Source organism: Moschus berezovskii, chromosome 1, assembly GCF_049115385.1.
Source record: "Moschus berezovskii isolate FMDL1 chromosome 1, NW_MosBer_1.0, whole genome shotgun sequence".
NCBI lineage: Eukaryota > Metazoa > Chordata > Mammalia > Artiodactyla > Moschidae > Moschus > Moschus berezovskii.
In genome coordinates this window covers 118,840,794-118,864,821 of record NC_142460.1, presented here as the reverse complement: position 1 = coordinate 118,864,821, position 24,028 = coordinate 118,840,794, and the positions used below count along the sequence as shown (strand labels likewise).

Below are 24,028 nucleotides of genomic sequence, written 5' to 3'. Positions count from 1 at the left end.
CCAACTCCCGGAGTTCACTCAAACTCATGTCCACAGAGTTGGTGATGCCATCCAGCCATCTCATTCTCGGTCGTCCCCTTCTCCTCCCGCCCCCAACCTTTCCCAGCATCAGAGTCTTTTCCAGTGAGTCAACTCGTCGCATGAGGTGGCCAAAGTATTGGAGCTTCAGCTTTAGCATCAGTCCTTCCAATGAATACCCAGGGTTGACCTCCTTTAGAATGGACTGGTTGGATCTCCTTGCAGTCCAAGGGACTCTCAAGAGTCTTCTCCAGCACCACAGTTCAAAAGCATCAATTCTTCCCTCATAGCTCAGCACCGTTACCAGGTCCTAAAAGATAACCCACCAGGCTGCAAAAATCTTTGGGCAGAAATAACGTTCTCTTTTTTTCCTAAATGCCCAGGTGAAACTCAAAAAATTATTTTAAAAACTCATAAAATTAGTTTTCTGAATGAGTTTCCAATGTCATTCTGATTTGCCTTCTTATGATTTTATAAAGCATAACAAAACTCTCCACTCTTCTCCAGAGAGCTGGTGAAAGTACACAGATCGATCAGGGGCTCTTGTAAAGAAATCTGAAAAGTGCCACAAAAGAGCATGCTTCAGGCCCCCCAAAAAGCTGTAAAATTATCACATATGAGAGCCAGGAAGCTATGAAAGACTATAAAATCATGCTAGAAAGGATCAAAGAGTCAACTTTAAGAGGTCTCACTGGCCAAAATGGGATAATCAGAGAATCAGAAGCAACTGACAAAAAATTAATCTCAGAAATGTAAAAGCAGCTCATGCAGCTCAATTCCAGAAAATCAAAAAATGGGCCAAAGAACTAAACAGACATTTCTCCAAAGAAGACATACAGATGGCTAACAAACACATGAAAAGATGCTCAACATCACTCGTTACCAGAGAAATGCAAATTAAAATCACAATGAGGTACCATCTCACACCAGTCAGAATGGCTGCTATCAAAAAGTCTACAAACAATAAATGCTGGAGAGGGTGCTGAGAAAAAGCAACCCTGTTACACTGTTGGTGGGAATGCAAACTAGTACAGCCACTATGGAGAACGGTGTGGAGATTCCTTTAAAAACTGGAAATAGAACTGCCATACGACCCAGCAATCCCACTGCTGGGCATACACACCAAGGAAACCAGAATTGAGACACGTGTACCCCAATGTTCATCACAGCACTGTTTACAATAGCTAGGACATGGAAGGAACCTAGATGTCCATCAGCAGACGAATGGATAAGAAAGCTGTGTTACATATACACAATGGAATATTACTCAGCCATTAAAAAGAACGCATTTGAATCAGTTCTGATGAGGTGGATGAACCTCGAGCCTATTATACAAAGTGAAGTAAATCAGAAAGAAAAACACCAATATGCATATATATGGAATTTAGAAAGATGGTAACGATGACCCTATATGTGAGACAGCAAAAGAGACACAGATGTAAAGAACAATCTTTTGGACTCTGTGGGAGAAGGCAAGGGTGGGATGATTTGAGAGAACAGCATTGAAAAATGTATATTATCATATGTGAAACAGATCGTCAGTCCAGGTTCAATGCTTGAGACAGGGTGCTCAGGGCTGGTGCACTGGGATGACCCTGAAGGATGGGATGGGGAGGGAGGTAGGAGCGGGGTTCAGGATAGGGACCACATGTACACCTGGGGCAGATTTATGTCAATGTATGGCAAAAACCACTACAACACTGTAAAGTAATTAGCCTCCAATTAAATAAAATTTTTAAAAAAGAATAATAACTGCAATGTCTTGAAACACACAGAATATGCTTAAGTAAATGCATTAATAAAAACATCCCCTCAAAAAGAATATAACTGGCACTGTTTGAAGAAACTGAAGAACCAATTTCTTATACTGGAACTGGTTAATAAAGGAAAAAAAAATCAAGAATTTACACTGCTTTTCTTTTACAAGTTGTACCACCATGATTACATAATAAAACAGCTAAAACTTCTCTTCACAAAAACAATATTTCATCTGATAAATGAAAAGGACATAATGGAATTAGAATATCACAATTTCACAACCTCTGATAAATTAGTGGATTTAAGCACCAATCATCAATGGCTGCTAACATAAAAAGAAAATAACCAGCTAAGATTCATTCTCTTGATTAGAGTAACACAAATTCATCTAAGGAGTAATCATGCCTAAAAGAAAGCAAAACAAAAACCCCAAACCAAATCTGATCAAGCATCTAGTTCCAGTCACCAATTTACAGGAAATTAAGAGGACTGAGGAGCAAACATGTTACATTAAAAAACTCCAATGGGTAAATGGCCCATTTGTTTAAACAAATATATATAACGAAAGAAGAGGAGATGGAAGGGAAATCTGTAGGTTCAATAACATTTAAAAAGGTCTACTAACAAATTGCAGTGAATGCAACTTATCTGGACACTAATTTTTTTTAAAAAAGCTGTTGAAATTTTTGAGAACAATCTATAGTCTAGATATTTGCTGACATCAAGGAAATGTGCCTGACATTTTTTAAGGGTGATGATAGTACTATGGTTATGTGAAAAAATAATTATATTTTAGAGAAGCATAGTGAAGTTCAATACTAAGCATAAAATGATATGATGATAGTCTCTTCTACAAATGAGGCTGGGTCAACAGGATATCCACATGCAAAAGGATAATGTTGAATCCTTATTTCATATAACATATAAAAATGTATCTGGGAATGAATTAACGATGTAAATAGAAGAACTAGAACTGTAAAACTCTTAGGAGAGAACAAGGGGTAAATTTCCATCACCATGGACTTGGCAATGGTTTCTTAATTTTGACACTAAAAGCTCAAACAACAACAACAAAAATAAGTAAAAGGAGAGAAATTGGATTTCATCAACATTAAAAATTTTGTGCATCAAAAGACATTATCAAGAGGGTGAAATGACAACTCACAGAATGGGCAAAAGATGTGCAAATCACATACCTAATAAGGGTCTAGTATCCAGAATATATAAAGAACACTTACAACCTAACAAGAAAAATGTAAACAACACAATTGGAAAAGGGGTGAAAGACCTGAATAGGCATTTCTCCAAAGAAGATATACAAAAGACTGACAATCACTTGAAAAGATGCTCAACGTCAACAGTCTTTAGGAAAATGCAAGTCAAAAGCACAGTGAGGCACCACTTCACACCCTTTAGGCTGACTATAATTTAAATAGAAAAAAAAAGTAAAACAGAAAATAATATGTTGGCAAGAATGTGAAGGAATTAGAACCCTCCTACATGGTTGGAGAGAATGTAAACTGTGGCAAACAGTTAGATGGTTCCTCAGTAAGTTAGAAATACCATATATATATAAAAAAGAAATAGCATATGACCTAGCAATTTCACTCCTAGGTATATATCTACCCCTCAAAATTGAAAGCATGTGTTTAAACAAAAACTTGCATATGAAAGCTCAAAGCAACACTGTTCACAATATACAAATTGTGGAAATAACCAAACTGTCCATCATTACAGATGAATAAATAAAATATAGTATATCCATATAATGGGCTTCCCTGGTGGCTCAGAGGTTAAAGCGTCTGCCTCCAATGCAGGAGACCCGGGTTCGAGCCCTGGGTCGGGAAGATCCCCTGGAGAAGGAAACGGTAACCCACTCCAGTATTCTTGCCTGGAGAATCCCATGGACGGAGAAGCCTGGTAGGCTACAGTCCACGGGGGCGCATAGAGTCGGACACGACTGAGCGACGGAACGGATGAACGGAACGGACGGATATCCATATAATAGAGTATTATTCAGATATGAAAAGCAATGTACTGATGCATGATACAATGTGGATGAATCTTGAAAACATCATGATATTAATAACTGAAAGAAGCCAGAAGAAGAAAGCTATATGTTGTATGAATCCACTTACATGAAAAATAGAGAACTGGCCAATCCGCAGAGAACGAAAGCAGATTAGTGGTTTTTCGGTGGCGGGGGAAGAATGGGAGTTGCAGCTTAAGGGGCAGAGAGTTTCTTTCTGGGGTGATAAGAAAGTTTTGGAACTAGACAGGGGTGATGGTTGCACAACATTGGGTACTTAATCCCACTGTTATATACCTTAAAATTATTAAAATGGCAAATTTCAGGTTATGTGTATTTTACTAGACTTTTTCTTTTTTAAAAAAAGATGATGAAATTTGCTTCAAAATAACAGAAGGGAGGAAGTAGATAGATATATAGATAGGGCAGGATTGACAATTGGTTGACGATTATTGGGGCTAGTTTGGGGCACATTACACTGTTCTGTCCATTTTTGTGTATTTGGGGGATTCTCTATAAATACAAAGTTAAAGAAAATCCTATTTATGTAAATCGTGTTTCAACAGCAGCAGGATGGACCAAAGAAACATTTTTGGGTAGAGAGAGAACATTTTCTTCTAGAGAGTAAAACATGTTTGTGTTCCTTTTCCAAATCCCATTTTGAAAAGCAGGTGACCATACCTCCTACAAGTACATCCACTGCTCCTGCATCCTCTGGAGAAAATGCCCCAGCGTTGAGCTCTATTAGGCCACGTAATTACAGTTCCCAAGGAAAGCAGTGGAAGCCCACTGACTCTAGTCTTTCAAAATTAGATTGGACAGAATACTTTCAAATATTCAGTAGGAAACAATCCCGTGCTAGCCAGGCACTAATGTCAGTGATTTCTATAATTTGCTTCTCCATTCAACTCCAGCTGAAGGCTGCTAAGTTCTTTTCAACTCACTATGGAACAAAATAATTGTTAAATTATGTAATGGGATTTTTTTCTTTTTTTAAAAAAAAGAAAGAGAAAAAAAGAAACCAGCATTTGCTAGCAGTCGGTTCCTGCAGCCTCACAGCCTCACTGATAATTACTGCCACTGCACAGTGGGGACCCTCCCTCACCACAAGTAACCTCATCACGTTAATAAACAGAAACAGGGCCCGACATGCCAAGCCCAGCAGCGATAAGTCAATAACTTCACATCTTGCAAAGCAAGAAATAATGCATCATTAATATTTTCCCTGAAAGAAAGTCCTCAAAGAGTTGACACTGGGGCAACAATACTTGCTAACATTTACTGAGAATCTACCATGTGCCAGGCACTGGGCTGAGTGGTTTGCACTTACTGTTTCATTCATTCTGCTTCCCCTCAATTCCCTTTTCTTTATTTGGAAGTGAAGCTTAGTTTTGGTCCCCAGCCTTATTCATGGTATAGATACTCATTAAGGAACTAGAGCAGGGTTGAAAGCATCATACTTTCTCAATTACTAACTATATGACCTTGGGCATGTTCCCTAACTCCACTGGGTTCAGTACTCCGCCATCATCACTATTAAAACAAAAGCACAAGCCTTACATAGTTGATGTGAACGCTGTCTTACAGAATATAAAGCTTCTGGTAGCCAGAATTCTCAAATTCTATTATTTGTCCATTCTTTGGTCTGTTGCATTTATTAAAAAAAAAAAAAAATTCCAGCTTGGCAGAGAGCATTAATAGCTTCCCAAGATCCACTTCACTTGTATGGTTAGGAAATGGCTAAAAGGGCACCTATAAAGGGCACTGGGCACGTGTGTTTCTAAAACTTCTATTAATGAAAGAGGACCAAGAACGCAGCTCTTTTTCTTCAAGCTTATATCACACAGCAAGAAGACACACAGGTGCATCCCAGGACATAGGAGCTTTTTATTTGGCAGGTTGGAAGACGATAGAAGAGGTTTAAAAAGAATCTTATATTTGAAATTCTCACTCACTATCACCTACATAACTGGGTCAGAAAATGAAAATACACATGCATGTCACTTGGGAAGAAAGGAGGAAGGTTAAGTTGAAGGTGAACACAGAACTGCGCTCAGACACGATGGGGGCTGGGCCGGGGCTGAACCTGGAACCGTGTCAAGGAGGAGATATTTAAAAAGCAGCGCAGTGTGTATAGTGCACCCCAGTTATTAGGGAAAAGGTTGCTTGGGTTGTTGAACGTGGGAAGCTATTTGTATCTAAACTAAAATGATAAAAATCTTAAAACAAAGAGTTCTAGCATATTTCACAATTTGCATGGCTGTTTATCACTTTTTTTTTTTGGGGGGGGTCTGATGAGCAGGAGGTTTTCTCTTAGAGCTTGTGGGGTGAGGAGATTGTTTTCTTTTAATGCCCTCCTGTTCATTCCTCCTCCTTCAGGACAGTACAGAAGACAAGGATCTCTGGCCTCAGCTGATCCCAGAAGGAGTTTGCAAAGCACTATCTCAGCCCTCCCTGAGGTCACCCCCTAACTGGGAGGGGCATGGGTTTGGAATCAGATGTGGTCACTTCTAACTTGCTCTTTCCAACCCTAGTCACCTCTGAAAGAATTTTAAAAGGTCTATTCTCAGAACCAGCATAAGAGGCTTAGGATGATTTCTGGGGCCTCAAAGGTATTAACTCACTTGCTAGTCAATTGATTTTATGTTCCTGTAACAAGAAACAAAGTTTTAAGGTATTTTAAAACGGGAGTTGGTGATGGACAGGGAGGCCTGGCGTGCTGTGATTCAAGGGGTCGCGGAGAGTCGGACACGACTGAGCGACTGAACTGAACTGAACTGAAAACTGCAGGACTAGCCCAGACTGTCTTGACAGCAACATATTAACCCAAATGTCACTAGTCAGTCACCCACAAGAAGAACGACCACTAACAGATTCCTTCCCTTTTACAGTAAAAGGGGAGATGAGAGATAGGACAGGAAGAGGAAGGAGCAGGGGGATGAAGGTCAACCTAAAATGAAGGAAGTCTGCACCAAGGGCTTCCCTGGTGGCTCAGTGGTAAAGAATCCACCTACCAATGCAGGAGATGCAAGAGACCTGGGTTCGATGCCTGGATCGGGAAGATCCCCTGGAGAAACAAATGGTGACCCATTTCAGCATTCCTGCCTGGGAAATCCCATGGACAGAGGAGCCTGGCAGGCTACAGTCCATAGGGTCACAAAAGAGTCGGACACGACTTAGTGACTAAACAACAACTGCACAGACAATCTAAGAAAAGGAGAGGAAAGATAAACTTCTAAGAATTCACAAGTCTGCAAAGTATCAGCCTATTGACCTTGAAGGTCCAGAAACATCAGCAAGGCACAGGATATTTTTATCATGTATAGCTGGGAATAGCCACAGATCCCATCTGCATGATTTATGAAGGTGTAAACAAAACCCAAACTCAGTACTTTGTTACAGAATGCAGCTTCATTCGCCAAAGGTAGTTTAAGTCACACACACACACACACACAAATGTGTGTACAGAGGTACAACAATTGCTGGGTATACATTTATCATTTCAATCAACTGATGGAAAGGTGAAGCAAACTGTTTTGCTGTAAAGCAACAGCAAAACTGTTGGCAATTTCAAACTGGGAAACCAACTGAGAAACCTAAACAGGTTTTTGCATTTATTTTTAAACCAGCCTGTATTTGGGGAAACAAAAACTCCTTTGGCTAAAGAGAAAGCTTATAACTACAAATTCTAATTGTTCCAAAGATAAAAAGATGAGCCCCAATGATGTGAAATCTCAGATTTGGTCAATAAATTTCTGGATATGTATTTTGAGAATAACAATCAGAGTTTGAATGTACTAAGTGACTGGCATTCTTAGCGACAAGAAACCTGCCCAATTGACAGCCAGAAATGCTCTGTGGTGGCCCATGTCTAAGAAGAGAGCCGTCTCAGAGTTAGCATGGTAGCATTCAAGGAAAGAGAATTTAGCTGCCTCCTGGATTTGGTACCTGGTGCTCAAATTTCTCAGAAAGCACGCAAGATCTTCTGAAGGGTATTTCCTATTAGGGGTAAATCATAACATGTCCATTTGAGCCATGGATCAAAACAGAGACTAACCTCAAAGGCTATATGAAAGCTACAAGTCTGCCTCTTAGAAAGAATTCACGGGTAGTGACAGGGGAGCAAGTTTTCGGAAAAGTTAACAGAAAAAGAAAAAAACAACACTGGCTTTAGAAGACTTAGGACTAACGACTAAGAAACTTGGTAGTTGAGAATTCTGAGAAGTGTAACGCAAATAGCAATATTGCCTTTGACTCAAAATTAATCTAGAATAGGAACCAGAGGGCTGTGTAGACCATTAACAGAGCAACTTTCTGCTAAGTTGATTCAGTTGTGTGTGTCCAACTCTTTGGGGCCCTATGGACCATAACGTGCCAGGCTCCTCTGTCCATGAGATTCTCCAGATTGCTATGCCCTCCTCCAAGGGATCTTCCTGACCCAGGGATGGAACCCTAGTCTCTTCTGTCTCCTGGATTGGCAGGTGGGTTCTATACCACTAGCGCCACCTGGGAAGCCCAAAAGGAAGCTTAGCAGAGGATGGTTGCTGAGCAGAGAGAGTAACTTTGGGCACAGATGAAGACTACCTTTTGCTAAGGTAAAAAGCAGTTTAAGCACAGTTCAAATGAAATTCATTAGAATAAAAAAAGAAGTCACTTTCACACTCTTGTCACTTAATCACCCATTAATTCATAAAAATGACTCCATTAAAGCTGAACTCAAGCTCAGTGGCACAGTATTAAATCAGGTGTAACTTTAGCTCTGTGTTTGTATTTAAGTAACTTACATTCTGTGTCTATAGCTCATGCAGTGGGGCAGCTCCAAGACTGGGAAACAGTGTACAATCACTTCTCCTACTATTTATTCAGTCTTAAAATCTTCCACTCACAAATAATAAGACTCAGTTACATCTGCAGACAAGTAACCTAGGTTGTACATATGAAGGAAGGGAATTCTTTAGTAATAAAACTGCATGCGTCCTTAGTCACTCAGTCGTATCTGACTCTGCGACGCCATGGACTGTACCTGCCAGGCTCATCTGTCCATGGAATTCTCCAGGCAACAATACTGGAGAGGGTTGCCATTTCCTTCTCCAGGGGATCTTCTCAACCCAAGGACTGAACCTGTGTCTCCTGCATTGGCAGGAGGATTCTTTACCACTTGAGCCACCATCTTACTTGACCAACCTACATTTTGGAAACTAATCAGAAATTTATTTTCTTTTACGAGATATTCTAGCCCTGTGATTGTTGTGGTGGTATCAAAAGAGATGGCAAAATATGTGTGATTTTGCTTTCTAACTTGAGGAAATTCGCCCATTTAATAGACAGGCCTTGTCACTCCCAGTTTCTGAAGGGCATGCAGCAAAGTGGAGGGCCTCTCTTTGCTGAGATGGAGCAGAATGAGATGGCCATGTTGTGTGTCAGGGCGGCCTTGTTTCGGAGAGATCAGAATCTTTATTGAAAGAGCTCCCTTTTCTGATTTCCGGATCAGGCCCTGAGCAGTTGATAAGAGGGAATTACTTGGCCATTATCAGAAGTAGTTGTATTTCCACAAAGAGCTGGGACTAAACAAGAGTTTATCTCTGTGACAAGACTGATAGAATTCACACAGATTATAATTCAATCAGACACCTAAAACAGCACCTATATTGGCTGGTGGCATATGTGCAAACCTCTGGCCTCCAGCCACAGCACAAGAAATACCTGGGGAATAGTTCCTGTGGTCTGAAAACAGAATAAATGTTAGAGTGCTACTATTGGTTGCTACAGGCTCTGTCTCTATTTAATCCATAATAATATTTTTAAAGAAATGTAATCCTAAAAGAATGCCATTAACCCAAAGAGTCAACTCTGTGACCTTTGCAATTATTTGCTAAAACACCCCCAAAAGGTTTAATGTACTTTTCAAAGTGTATTTCTAAGACTTAAGAAATACCATCTTCATAGCAGCAGCTAACAGGTCTCGCTATCCTCTCAGAAAGCTGGGGAAACTGAAAATTTTCACAGGAAATTTCATGAAAATTTCATGGGAAACTTTCATGAATGTAAATGAATAGTGAACTCAAAAATAAATTTGTTTAGGGACTCTGGTGGCCCAGTGGTTAAGATCCCATACTCCCACTGCAGGAGGCTAAGATCCTGCATGCTATGGGGTGCAGGCCCCCACCAAAATACACATTTAAACACAAAGCTTCAATCCTACTTGGAACACCAACTTTTGGCCCATTTTTTTGCAACTTCTGAAACTATTTTTCACAAATAAAAGGAGAAGAATGTAGGGTTTGATTCTAGCATCAGGCAGCTTGAGGTTAGCTAACACACTGGTTTCATCACCCAGTAGCTGTGAATCCTCAAGCAAACTTCTTAAGTTCTCTGAGCCTAATTTCCTCATCTGTAATAAAGTGGGGATAATGAGAATATTTAATTTGTAGAGTAGTTATGAAGATACAGTTAAATAATATGACAATGCAAACAAATAGAGCACTCTGCAAATGTTAAGCAGATGATAAATATTACTTGCCATTGTTGTTAACACAGAATGCCTGTGGTTTGATGAGTCAGAGGTCTTGGACCCAATACACACTGTTATATTCTATAACCAAGTTTGCATCAATATTGTGATCTGGTACTAATTTCCCAACTACTATGTTTCTGTTCTGCCTTTAATTTTCTAGAAAGAAAGAAAGTGAAGTCACTCAGTTGTGTCCGACTCTTTGAGACCCCACGGACTGTAGCCTACCAGGCTCCTCTATCCATGGGATTTTCCAGGCAAGGGTACTGGAGTGGGTTGCCATTTCCGTCTCCAGGGGATCTTCCCAACCCAGGGATCGAACCTGGGTCTCCCACACTGCAGGCAGACACTTTACCATCTGAGCCACCAGGGAATTTCTTATCAAATAGAACAACTAGAAAAAGAAATGACACTTTTGTACCTATGAGATATTTCAAAGCTTTGTATTTTTATTTTCAGTGACACAGAAGCTAATGGACTAGCTAGTGGGGACAGTCAGAACAGTCCTCTACACGGGCACAAAAGGGAATCTGACAAAAGGGAAGTCCTCTGCTTCCAAGCAGGATGTGGGGCCTGAAACTACTGTGTTTTGCCACCAGCATCTGATTGCAGGTGGGAAAAATGGAATGTGAGGGCAGGGGTCCTCCCCATGTGGCCCGTGATCACTACTTACAAATGCCCTTTTGTGAACTTCAGGAAGGGGATTGGCTTGCTCAAACAGTCTCCTCCCTGGTCCTTCTTGCTTCTCCTCTGGCCCCCATCTGGCCTACTCTCAACCCAGCAACCAGAGGGACTCCTTCACTCTGTGAGTCAGACTCTCTCCCTGACCCGCTTCAAAACCCTCGAGTGGCTCCCACCTCACTCAGAGGAAAAGCCGACATCCTGCCAATGCTCTATAAGCCCCATCTCCCACATCTTTTTGTTACATTGACCTTGTCGATAATTCTGAAAACACCAGGCCTGGAATGCTCAAAGTTATTTACAAGAGGTTTCCCCTGGCCACTGCAACCCCTACCTGCATCCTCATTAGCCTTTCCCTACTCTTCTAGGCATATGCACTTTCAGATTTTCGATTAGTTTTCTGACTTAATATGATTGTGGTCTGTAGCAAGAATGTACACTGCACGCCACCAGGGGCTTCCATCAGTTTTGTTCACTGATGTTTCTTATCTTGAGTGTCCAGAAGAGTGCCTCACGCCTAGCAAGTGCTTGATATGTATTTGTTGGATGAATGAGTGAGTGGGTGAATAGATGAACACATACACATGCAAGCTCCTGGTTCCCAGCCACCAGAGCCATCTCCATGATAAGAGCAATGGGCCAGGGTGAGAACCAGCAAGCAGTGACTCATTTCTAGAGCATCACACCTCCTGTTTGTGCCCCGCAGATGCAAACAGGCTTGCTGCATTCTCCCACTGCCAATCTGAAAACGGACTGCAAATTTTTCTCATTTAAAACAACAACAACTTCCAATGTCTTTCACAAAATGTCAGGCCAAGCTACACTGTCATATTTCAGCATGTCTGCATTCTTATTCTGTGTCCATCCATTAATGAGCTTGGAGGCTCTGAGAAAGAAATTAGCTTCACTGGGATCCAGTAAAATAAACGACAACTGATTTTTTTTTCCAGCTTAAAAAAATCTCAGTTTTAAGAAAAAAAGTAAAAAGTCAAGCCCTGTTTGACCACTCCTCTCCTTCCTCAACCAATGATTTATAATATATATGCCCAAATTTTAACATTAATGACTCAGCCTAATAAGGAAACTACCTGGTTTGGCCCATCTCACAAAAGGAAAGATGTTAACAGCTAGGTGTGACTCATCTGGAAATAGTTGTGCTACCTCAGGTGATAAACTGGAGGTAATTCCAAAGCTATATTAACATTTTCTTTTAATCTGGAGCCATAGCTCTGACCAAACTAAAAAATGCTTCTGCAGACAGTATCAAAACAGCTATCATTCTCCTCTTGTCATCTGCTGCAGCTTATGGCACGGCAGGAGTCCTTGCTAAAATGCTAGATTCTTGGCAGTACAGAAGTCCTATGGGAACACAGAGATATTCACACTCATGCCGTCTCATCACATCCTCCTGAACCTACAGGCCACAGGGAAGCTGAACTCTCAAAAGTACCTGTAGCAATTATCAGTTTGAACCAATAAAGATAATAATAATAGCAACCAAGTGTGTACCAATAATATTGCTTTCATTCATAAAACAACTATTTTGTCAGCATCACATGCCCAGCCCCTTCCTGGTGTTTAAGACACTGAGATGCAAAAGAAACATTCCTTGTCCTCAGAACTTGTCTTTGTAAGGAGCAAAGATAACCCAATGAGAAGCAATTAAAAATGACACGGTGGCTCAGTGGTGGGGAATCCGCCTAACAATGCAGGAGACAAGGGTTCAATCCCTGACCAAGAAGATACCACATGCCTTAGAGTAATTAAGCCCAAGTGCCACAACTATTGAGCCTATGTTCCAGAGCCTGGGAGCCTCAGCTCCTGAGCCAGAGTGCTCTGAAGCCCATGCTCTGCAACAAGAAAAGCCACCACAACAGGAAGTCCTCACACACAGCGAGAGTAGCCCCTGCTCACTGCAACTACAGAAAAGCCTGCACAGCAATGAAGAACCAGCACAGCTGAAAATAAATAAATATTTTTAAAAGAAAGACATTGACAAAAAGTTTCAGAAATTAAATTACTGAAATTACTACCCAGAAACAAACATCTTCAATGTTATTGGTGCTCACTATTTTAGACATCCCCATCATGTTAATATATGTGTACATATTGGTCCTTTTTCTTTCTTTTTTTTTGGAAAAAAATGAAAATGTGCTATATTTAATCATAGCCTCTAAAAGGGCTCTAAAATATCCTTACTATAATTGTTCATGTTCATCCATTTGTAAACATACATCTACATCACTTTAACTGGTTGAGTATTGTCTCTTAATGGATTTATTTAAGTGATTCCCTATTGGTTAGCATCTGTAATGCATACATTTTTATGTAGTTAAATTTAGGATACATTCCTGTATGTGAAAATATTGAGTCAAAAGTAAGGCATTTCCTTTGGGAGATTAAATACAGATAAAGATATACCTGTGTGTGTGCTTTCCAACTGTCCTTAAGTAAAACTGTGCCAACGATCATTTCTGTAAGCAGAGGGTATGACTGTCCATCCTGAGTATATAATTATAAAAAAAAAACCTTTGCCAGTCTACTGGATAAAAAGTGGTATCTAATTCTTGTTTTCTTTTGTATTTATATTGTTAGTAAGATTACACTTTAAAAACATCTTTATTGGTAGTTGATATTTATTTAATTGCTGCCTTAACTCAGTCTTTCCATTAATCATTTCACGTATTTTCTTATTCATTTATAAAAACTCTTCATCTCTAAAGGCTACTAAATTACTTGCCATCAAGTGTTTAAGCAAAAATACAGGTTTTTTTACCCCTCAAAATGAAGATAATAATGTCTATCTCAAAGAGCTGGAATAAATGATAGAATTTATAAAAAGAAAATAATGTGATGGGCATTCCCTGGCGGTCCAGTGGTTAGGACTTGGTGCTCTCAATGCCAAGGCTCAGGTCAGTCCCTGGCTGGGGAACTGAGATCCTGTAAGCTATGTGGCACAGCAAACAAATACATGTAACTATATATATGTGTGTCTGTGTGTGTATACATATATATATTATAATATAGCGTGGTACCTAAAGTATAATAAAAATTCAGTAAAGGTAGTCATTTTGTGGGGAAAAGAGAACTTAACAACTAGCTTTAGGGATGGTCCACATTAAGTGATAGAAGACAGACAGGTATTTAAAAAAATGAGAGAAAACGTTGCAAAACACAATGTTATGAAAATCATGGAATAAAGGATTTCAAGGAACAAGTACCTAATCAAACTCAGTAATGAGGATAGAGAAATGAACCATTCAGTCTTGGTTGTTTTTTAAGTAAGAAAAGCAAATGCGGACAGTGCTACATACCCAAAGTTGGTCATCCATGCCTGGTGGGTTCTTTTTGATAAAAGCACCATAGTATGTAGCTATATTCCGGTGATGAGAGTATTTCTTCAACATGTTAATTTCTTGTTTGATTTCTTCCTCTTCATCCTGTGTTAGAACCACAAATATTATGTCATGAAAATCCACTGTCTTTAGTAGGATTCTATTTTTCATAACTATCTATATCAACTATGCAAAAACTTGAGTTTTTTCTTCTGTGGTAACAAACAAGCATTATTATCATACTATTTGACTTTGTCTCGACTACAAAGAAAAAATTTACAAGATAACACATTGGCAGTTGAAAGGTGTCTTCTGTTTGTACAGCAAACCAATATAGTATGCAACCTGATAGTAAAAAAAAATTCCTCATTTTTCAGCTGGAAGAGATCAAGGTAGACTTGCTATTAAGATAAAACTCATTCTAGGCCTCTGGGAAATTTGCCCATCAAGTACCTATCACTGATCATACTTGGTTCAAGGAAGACCAAGAAAAGTGAAAAGAAAAAAAAAAATACAGGCTCTTCAATTTAAATTTTGTTAGGTTCATTTTCTTTGAAGTCTCCTTTTATTGAAGTCCCCAGTGGAAGATTATGAAAGTCAGATGGGAAAGGAAGCAGGGTAAGGTCTCCCGATCTGAGGATGTTCACAAAGCAGGAGTGCCCATCCCATCTTCAGGAAAGAACACATGAAAAGAAAGAGCACATGTGGTAGTGCCACGGATGTGAAAAGAAAGAACCCCCGACAGAGTAAGTTTCGGAATTCAGATTTCATTCATTTTGAGTTTCAGTTTGGAGTCCACTAACTTGAGCCTTTTTTTAGAAGACCTGGCATCACTAATGAAGGGTGTGCGTGTTCTCCCGTAATGTTATTTTGATGTGTACACATCAACTGGACTTTTAAATAGCATTTTATTTTCGAGGTTGGTGGAAAAATTTCTGAGCCCAGGAAGACTGTTTTAGATGCCACAGTAAGAATCTCTGAGTGTAAGATTTTACATCACCATTACCTGAAAGAACACTCACAGTGTGTCCCTGTCTGTATTCTTGCCTCCTCCAGCTACATAGTTTCAACAATGCTGGGCCCTTCTGTAGTCTCCAATGAGTGTCTTCTTTCCCCTTCCTCTTCATACAATTTCTACTCATTATTCCTGATTGAGTTTAACGGATACTCCTGAGGGATGTCCTCTCCAACTCTCTTGGGTAATGTCAAGTCTCCCCGCTATATCCACCCCCAAAGCCGCACGTTTGTTGGTACTGGAAGAGAGGTAAGGGTCAGCCTGAGTCATAATTGCCCTTGTTCTTGACTCTCTTCTCCATGGACTGTAAGTTCTCCTGCCTTCAAATGTCAGTTCCAGAGCCCCTTCCCCAGTAAAGCTCTCTGATCTGCCTGACATGCTTCTAGTCCCATAAATCATCACGGATCTCTTCCCTCGCAGCACCTACCAGAACTGCATCCACATTTATCTATTTAAACATTTGAATGAAGCCTCTCTTCCCCATCAATCCATAACAACTATAAACAAAGAGATCCTTCCTGCTTTAGCTTTTTATAATATCCTAGCATCAAGCAAAATGCCTGTGAATAAATATGAAAAAAAAAAGTGAATACCTATAAAACTTCCAACCACTGACAGCAGTCTTCCTTATAGCTTGAAAGGAACTGGTAAAAATAGGAGGAGTGGTGAAATGCTGACACTTTCTGACCACACAAAAATCAGTTTTCCTAAAAAGTGATGGAGATTTGCAAACCTAGGAAAATGAAGTACATATCACATGGCCTATCCAAGTCAAAGAGTAGGTAATCTCAAAATAGAACGTGTGCTTGGGATGCTGAGCTAAGAAGAAGCACGTGACCTTAACCATGGAAAGGAGTAGAGGAGAGAAGGGCTGGGAAGGAGGCTGGGGAGGGGATGGCACACTGCTGACCCAAGAAATCTTCCCTGTGGCCATCAGAAACTGCCTATGTCTTCACCACAGGTATAAGGAGAGAATGACCTTCATTCACAGTCCTTCAGCTTGCTGCAGGGTCCTGCAGCAGACCTCAAAATGTCTGAGGATCATGCATATTAGCTATTTTAAATCCACCACGAGGGGCCAAATAATCATGGATGAATGTAGGATGGGAGCAGATGTACTTTAGGGAAGCCAAGATACAAGGGGAGAAAACAAACCTAAGGGTTTCTGGGGTGACCTGGCATCTGCTTTCAACTAAAGGGACAAGTAAATGAGACAGTAAAACATCAAGCACTTTCCAGCAGCAGTGGGACAGGCTCAGCCTGGGTCAACCTTAGTGAGAAACTGGGCTGGTTCTACGAGTATTTGCTGCCTGTCTCCTAGGTTCTTCACAGGATGGTGGCTGACATAGGAGAAGGAGAGAAGGAAAAGTGCCTAAAAAAGCTTGCTAAGTCGCTTCAGTCGTGTCCGACTCTGTGTGACCCCACAGACGGACGCCCACCAGGCTCCCCCATCCCTGGGACTCTCCAGGCAAGAACACTGGAGTGGGCTGCCGTTTCCTTCTCCAATGTGTGAAAGTGAAAAGTGAAAGTGAAGTCGCTCAGTCGTGTCCGACCCTTAGCGACCCCACGGACTGCAGGCTACCAGGCTCCTCCATCCATGGGATTTTCCAGGCAAGAGTACTGGAGTGGCTTGCCATTGCCTTCTCCAAAAAAAAAAAAAGCTTACCATATCATTAAGAAAATAAGAACTTATGAAACAGTTAAATAGCAGTGTAATTCAGTATATAATTAAATCTAAAATAAACAGTACTGGGAGACCAGAATGAAATCAGCACATCCTCCATTGCTTTGCAAAGGTAAACTGAGGCAACATGATAATGAAGAAGGCATATGCATCGAGTCAAGAAAATGAGGCGGGGCAGGTGGGGTACATGTCCAGTTTGGGCCCCACTTCTTTCTGGCTGTATGATCCCACGAAAGTAACCTACCTTTTAGAGTCTGATTTTTCTCATTTATATGGAGATATAGATTTTATAACAGTATTATTATATGTCCCAATCTTTTGTGAAAATTAAATGAAGATGTGAAAGTTATAAAACGTAATACAAATAAATATTATTATTAATATTTTCAACCAAAAAATAAATAACAAGAATAAGAGGTCAGGAATATAAGTAACTTGAATTTTAGGTTTAAATTGAACTGTTACAAACACAGTTACAGAACCACCGTGGGTCACGGTTGTGTAGCTCTAATATAGAACCTTGAGTTTGATCTTATATTACCTCCTAAGTGAGCAGGCAATTTATCAGGCCTTCAGGGCTACTGTTTATCCAGATTTCTAGACTAGGGCATTGATGGCCATAAGTTATGCAGTGAGACTGAAAGGGAGGCACTTCTTATGACCATAGGAACTCATTTAACCCCTTCACAAGCAGTCTGACCTTTTATAACATGGCCTGTTGAAGAAGATGGGTTATGAAGTTTTCAAAAGGACAGACAGAAACAATTGAGGCTAGAATTAGATTACAAAGCTATAAGAAGCTTTTTTTCTATTTTGTAAATCAATTATTCTTATGTCTTAAGACTTAAGCAAAGGGATCATGCTCACTGGGAAACTAATGACCCCTGGGTCATAATGTAAAAAACAAAGTAATGTTATCAAAATTGTAAGAAATTTTAAAAGGGAGCAATTTTAATCAGCCAAGTCTGATAGTCTAGGAAGAACCATAATTTCAATCAGAAGACTTCAAAAATCTTGTCCAAGCTGATTCATGAATGTAAACTCAGATTTGGCTATTTAAACTCTCTGAATGTCAGTTATTTTCATCTATAAATGGGAAAAAGAATACCTATCTAAGTCACCTCTCAGGTCTTAGAAATGATTAAGTGCTTATTTAAGCAGAGCACTATTATCAACATAAAGGAAATTATTATTTTTTCTTAAAATGACAGGAATCTATTGCTTAGAATATGTGGCAGACTGAAAGGAAAAACGGCCCTGATATTTGGCATTCACTGGAAGGACTTTTGCTGAAACTGAAGCTCTAATGCTTTGGCCACCTGATGTGAAGAGCTGACTCACTGGAAAAGACCCTGATGCTGGGAAACATTGAAGAAGAGGGCGACAGAGGATGAGATGGTTGGATGGCATCACTAACTCAATGGATATGAGTTTGAGCAAACTCTGGGAGACAGTGAAGGACAGGGAAGCGCCTGGCGTGCTACAGTCTGACCCGCTAAGAGTCGGACATGACTTAGCAACTGAGTAACAACAGCAACTGAGTAACAACAATACATAAGGAGGTGGAGTTCATCCCCTCTGCTTATCTCTGGGCTTGGCCCCGTGACTTGCTTTGGCCAGTGGGATATTCAGTTCAGTTCAGTTCAGTCCAGTTCAGTCGCTCAGTCGTGTCCGACTCTCCACGACCCCATGAATCACAGCACACCAGGCCTCCCTGTCCATCACCAACTCCCGGAGTACACTCAAACTCATGTCCACAGAGTCGGTGATGCCATCAGCCATCTCATTCTCAGTCGTCCCCTTCTCCTCCCGCCCCCAACCTTTCCCAGCATCAGAGTCTTTTCCAGTGAGTCAACTCGTCGCATGAGGTGGCCAAAGTATTGCAGTTTCAGCTTTAGCATCAGTCCTTCCAATGAACACCCAGGATCGATCTCCCTTAGAATGGACTGGTTGGATCTCCTTGCAGTACAAGGGACTCTCTAGAGTCTTCTCCAGCACCACAGTTCAAAAGCATCAATTCTTCGGCGATCAGCTTTCTTCACAGTCCAACTCTCACATCCATACATGACCACGGGAAAGACCATAGCCTTGACTAGACGGACCTTGGTTGGCAAAGTAATGTCTCTGCTTTTTAATATATATCAAGGCTGGTCATAATTTTCCTTCCAAGGAGTAAGCGTCTTTTAATTTCATGGCTGCAATCAGCATCTGCAGTGATTTTGGAGCCCAAAAAAATTAAGTCTGACACTGTTTCCACTGTTTTTCCATCTATTTCCCATGAAGTGATGGGATCAGATGCCATGATCTTTGTTTTCTGAACATTGAGCTTCAATCCAACCTTTTCACTCTCCTCTTTCACTTTCATCAAGAGGCTTTTGAGTTCCTCTTCATTTTCTGCCATGAGGGTAGTGTCATCTGCATATCTGAGATTATTGATATTTCTCCCGGCAATCTTGATTCCAGCTTGTGCTTCTTCCAGCCCAGCGTTCCTCATGATGTACTCTGCATATAAGTTAAATAAGCAGGGTGACAATATACAACCTTGACGTACACCTTTTCCTATTTGGAACCAGTCTGTTGTTCCATGTCCAGTTCTGACTGTTGCTTCCTGACCTGCATACAGGTTTCTCAAGAGGCAGGTCAGGTGGTCTGGGATTCCCATCTCTTTCAGAATGTTCCACAGTTTATTGTGATCCACACAGTCAAAGGCTTTGGCATAGTCAATGAAGCAGAAATAGATGTTTTTCTGGAACTCTCTGGCTTTCTCCATGATCCAGCGGATGTTGGCAATTTGATCTCTGGTGCCTCTGACCTAATGTGACATAGCAGAGACTTGCAAGGTTTCTGTGTATTGGGGTAGACTTCTAATTGCTTGCAGAGAACACTTCCATATGAAAAACCACAACTGGCGTATCAGAAGGATGATAAAACAGGTGAAGAAACTGCTTTTCAAATGCAAGGAAAAGGATGATTCCAGACAATGCTTGCTAACCACCGACTACCTCTGATGGCTATATGATGATCATAACCGTAGTCATAAAATACAGCCAAAGCCAATCCGATGTAATGCTCTGTACCATAGGTTGTATGTGTATTATTGAATATCCAAAACAGACCTATGAAATACATGTTTTTATTTTTTTTTATTTTTTAAAAGTTTTTATTTAATAAATGGTACAAAGCACAATGCCAAAAACATTAACAGTTAAAATTTCACCAAATGAAAAAAATACTATAGAATACACAGTTGCAAAAAGCTACATTGTTATTTTACAACTGCCTCAAGCTGCAAAAAAAAAACCCCAAAACCCAATGCCATGTTGTATGAAACACATGTTCTATGAAATACATGTTTTTAATGCTCAAATTTCTCCAAGCCAGGCTTCAGCAATATGTGAACCGTGAACTCCCAGATGTTCAAGCAGGTTTTAGAAAAGGCAGAGGCACCAGAGATCAAATTGCCAACATCCGCTGGATCATGGAGAAAGCAAGAGAGTTCCAGAAAAACATCTATTTCTGCTTCATCGACTATGCCAAAGCCTTTGGCTGTGTGGATCACAATAAACTGTGGAACATTCTGAAAGAGATGGGAATACCAGACCACGTGACCTGCCTCTTGAGAAACCTGTATGCAGGTCAGGAAGCAACAGTCAGAACTGTACATGGAACGACAGACTGGTTCCAAATAGGAAAAGGAGTGCGTCAAGGCTGTATATTGTCACCTTGCTTATTTAACTTCTATGCAGAGTACATCATGAGGAACGCTGGGCTGGAAGAAGCACAAGCTGGAATCAAGATTGCTGGGAGAAATATCAATAATCTCAGATATGCAGATGACACTACCCTTATGGCAGAAAGTGAAGAGGAACTCAAAAGCCTCTTGATGAAAGTGAAAGAGGAGAGTGAAAAGGTTGGCTTGAAGCTCAATATTCAGAAAACAAAGATCATGGCATCTGGTCCCATCACTTCAAGGGAAATAGATGGAAAAACAGTGGAAATAGTGTCAGACTTTATTTTTTTGGGCTCCAAAATCACTGCAGATGCTGATTGCAGCCAGGAAATTAAAAGACGCTTACTCCTTGGAAGGAAAGTTATGACCAACCTTGGTAATATATTAAAAAGCAGAGACATTACTTTGCCAACCAAGGTCCGTCTAGTCAAGGCTATGGTCTTTCCCGTGGTCATGTATGGATGTGAGAGTTGGACTGTGAAGAAAGCTGATCGCCGAAGAATTGATGCTTTTGAACTGTGGTGCTGGAGAAGACTCTTGAGAGTTCCTTGTACTGCAAGGAGATCCAACCAGTCCATTCTAAGGGAGATAGATCCTGGGTGTTCATTGGAAGGACTGATGCTAAAGCTGAAACTGCAATACTTTGGCCACCTCATGCGACGAGTTGACTCACTGGAAAAGACTGTGATGCTGGGAAAGGTTGGGGCGGGAGGAGAAGGGGACGGCCGAGAATGAGATGGCTGGATGGTATCGCCGACTCTGTGGACATGAGTTTGAGTGTACTCCGGGAGTTGGTGATGGATAGGGAGGCCTGGCGTGCTGTGATTCATGGGGTCGCGGAGAGTCGGAGAGAACTGAGAGACTGAACTTAACTGAACTGAATGATCCCATTGAACAAATAAGAAATACGTGTTTCAGAGAGTGTATTCCTATTTTAGAGCTTCCCAGGTAGCTCAGTGGTAAAAGAATCCACCTGCCGATGCAGGAGACACAGGTTCCATCCCTGGGTCAGGAAGATCCTCTGCAGGAGGAAATGGCAACCCACTCCAGTACTCTTGCCTGGGAAATCCCATGAACAGAGGAGCCTGGCGGGCTACAGTCCATGGGGTCGCAGAGTCAGACATGACTAAACATGCAAACACAGCACATTCCTATATTAAAAGTTAGAGCTAAGATCTAAAGCCAAGATTTGTCTGACTTCAAAGTCAGTGTTTGTAATTCTAAAATGAAAACGCCTATATAGAAGGGTGATTACCCACAATGATGAAACCAAAGCTGCTGCTAAATCATGAAAGAAGAGTTTGCTGTTGCTGCTGCTAAGTCACTTCAGTCATGTCTGACTCTGTGCGACCCCACAGACGGCAGCCCACGAGGGTCCCAGTCCCTGGGATTCTCCAGGCAAGAACACTGGAGTGGGTTGCCATTTCCTTCTCCAATGCATGAAAGTGAAAAGTGAGAGTGAAGTCGCTCAGTCGCTTCCGACTCTTAGCTACCCCATGAACTGCAGCCTACCAAGCTCCTCTGTCCATGGGATTTTCCAGGCAAGAGTTTCTGTTCTGTTCTGTTCAGTCGCTCAGTCGTGTCCGACTCTTTGCGACCCCGTGGACTGTAGCCTACCAGGCTTCTCCATCCATGGGATTCTCCAAGCAAGAATACTGGAGTGGGTTACCATTTTCCTTCTCCAGGGGATCTTCCCAACCCAGGGATCGAACCCGGGTCTCCCGCATTGGAGGCAGACGCGTTAACCTCTGAGCCACCAGGGCAAGAGTTTAGGAGCACCTTAAGTCAGGGTTGAAGAGAAACTGCCTTTGGCCCTCCAATTAAAAGAGTTTTAGCACCCATTAATATTTGCTTATGAATGATTTCAGGGGATAAAGGAGGGATTTTAAGTTGCATATTTATTACACAGGGGAACATACTTTAAGACTCTACAATACAGCAGGATTTAAAACCAGAATTAATGAGACATTTAATATTAGTGTGCTCAATAACACAGCTCTCAATCCATGGAAGAGGAATAATCCTGTGTAATTCTTACAACAATCGAAGAGACTGGTCAGTTTTAACTTTACAAAAAAGGATGGGGTGAGCCTGTGTGCTAAGTTGCTTCAGCCATGTTTGACTCTTTGTGACCCCATGGACTGTAGCCTGCCAGGCTCGTCTGTCCATGGGATTCTCCAGGCAGGAATACTGGAGTGGGTTGCCATGCCCTCCTCCAGGGGATCTTTCCCACCCAGGGATCAAACCCCTGTCTCTTACATCTCCTGAATTGGCAGGCGAATTCTTTACCACGTGAGACAGCTGGGAAGCCCACGATGAGGTGTACAGACTCATCGTTCGTTCGTTCCGTCGCTCAGTCGTGTCCGACTCTTTGCGACCCCATGGACGGTAGCCTATCAGGCTTCTCCGTCCATGGGATTCTCCAGGCAAGAATACTGGAGTGGGTTACCGTTTCCTTCTCCAGGGGATTTTCCCGACCCAGGGATGAACCCGGGTCTCCCGCACTGGAGGCAGACGCTTTAACCTCTGAGCCACCAGGGAAGCCCGTACAGACTCATAAATGCTACCAAATCCTGTATGCTTGTATACTGGCTAAAACTAGCTCTGCTCCTCCTCACCTGTGCCACTCTTCACAGTGGCTGTTGGCATTAGGCAGGCATTTGTGTTAACATGTCCATCATTTTCATCTTTGTTGTTGACAAATGTGACAAAATCTGAAGACAATTCATTGTTAAAGAATTATAGACTAATAGAATTTGTAGGGATTACTGACATCTTCTAACGTGATTTTTTGAAAAAATAATAATTTGTAGCACTGAAATCCCTTTCTCCAGTAGAAAATCTATTCAGGATGCCAATATATAGCCTCCATAAAAACTATGCTTTTAAAAACAGTAAACATTTATTTTTATAAGTTTAACTAAGTAATACCTAGTTATAAAGTTAATCAGTGACAACAAAGGGGTTATTTTAGTGAAGACAAATTTAGAATTTTTGAAAGAAACTGTAAGTCACATATCAGTTTCAATATCTTAGTCATTTTCAGTTTTGTTTTGGTTCCAAAGGATAGAGAAAATCGACATTTCCTAAGAAATGTAATTGCATAAATAGCATGACTTGCCATTTCAGCGGAAAATTGATATTGAATGACATTCTGCACATGAATGAAGTAACCTGGAGTACAAATTGAGAGGTTGCCATTTTCTTCTATTTTAAAATTTATTTTATTGACGTATAGGTGATTTTAACTTCCCTGGTGGCTCATGG

General features: G+C 40.9%; 1 protein-coding gene across 9 annotated transcripts in view; it reads right to left on the bottom strand.

Annotated features, from left to right (window-relative positions):
* The window catches only part of TNIK (TRAF2 and NCK interacting kinase), a 410,743-nt gene that overhangs the window by 132,178 nt on the left and 254,537 nt on the right, over positions 1-24,028 (bottom strand). For all 9 annotated transcript variants that reach the window (XM_088839141.1, XM_055409944.2, XM_088839149.1 and 6 more), the window contains exon 4: positions 14,312-14,437. In XM_088839141.1, the coding sequence (XP_088695267.1) occupies positions 14,312-14,437 (126 nt within the window). The remainder of the gene's footprint in view (positions 1-14,311; positions 14,438-24,028) is intronic.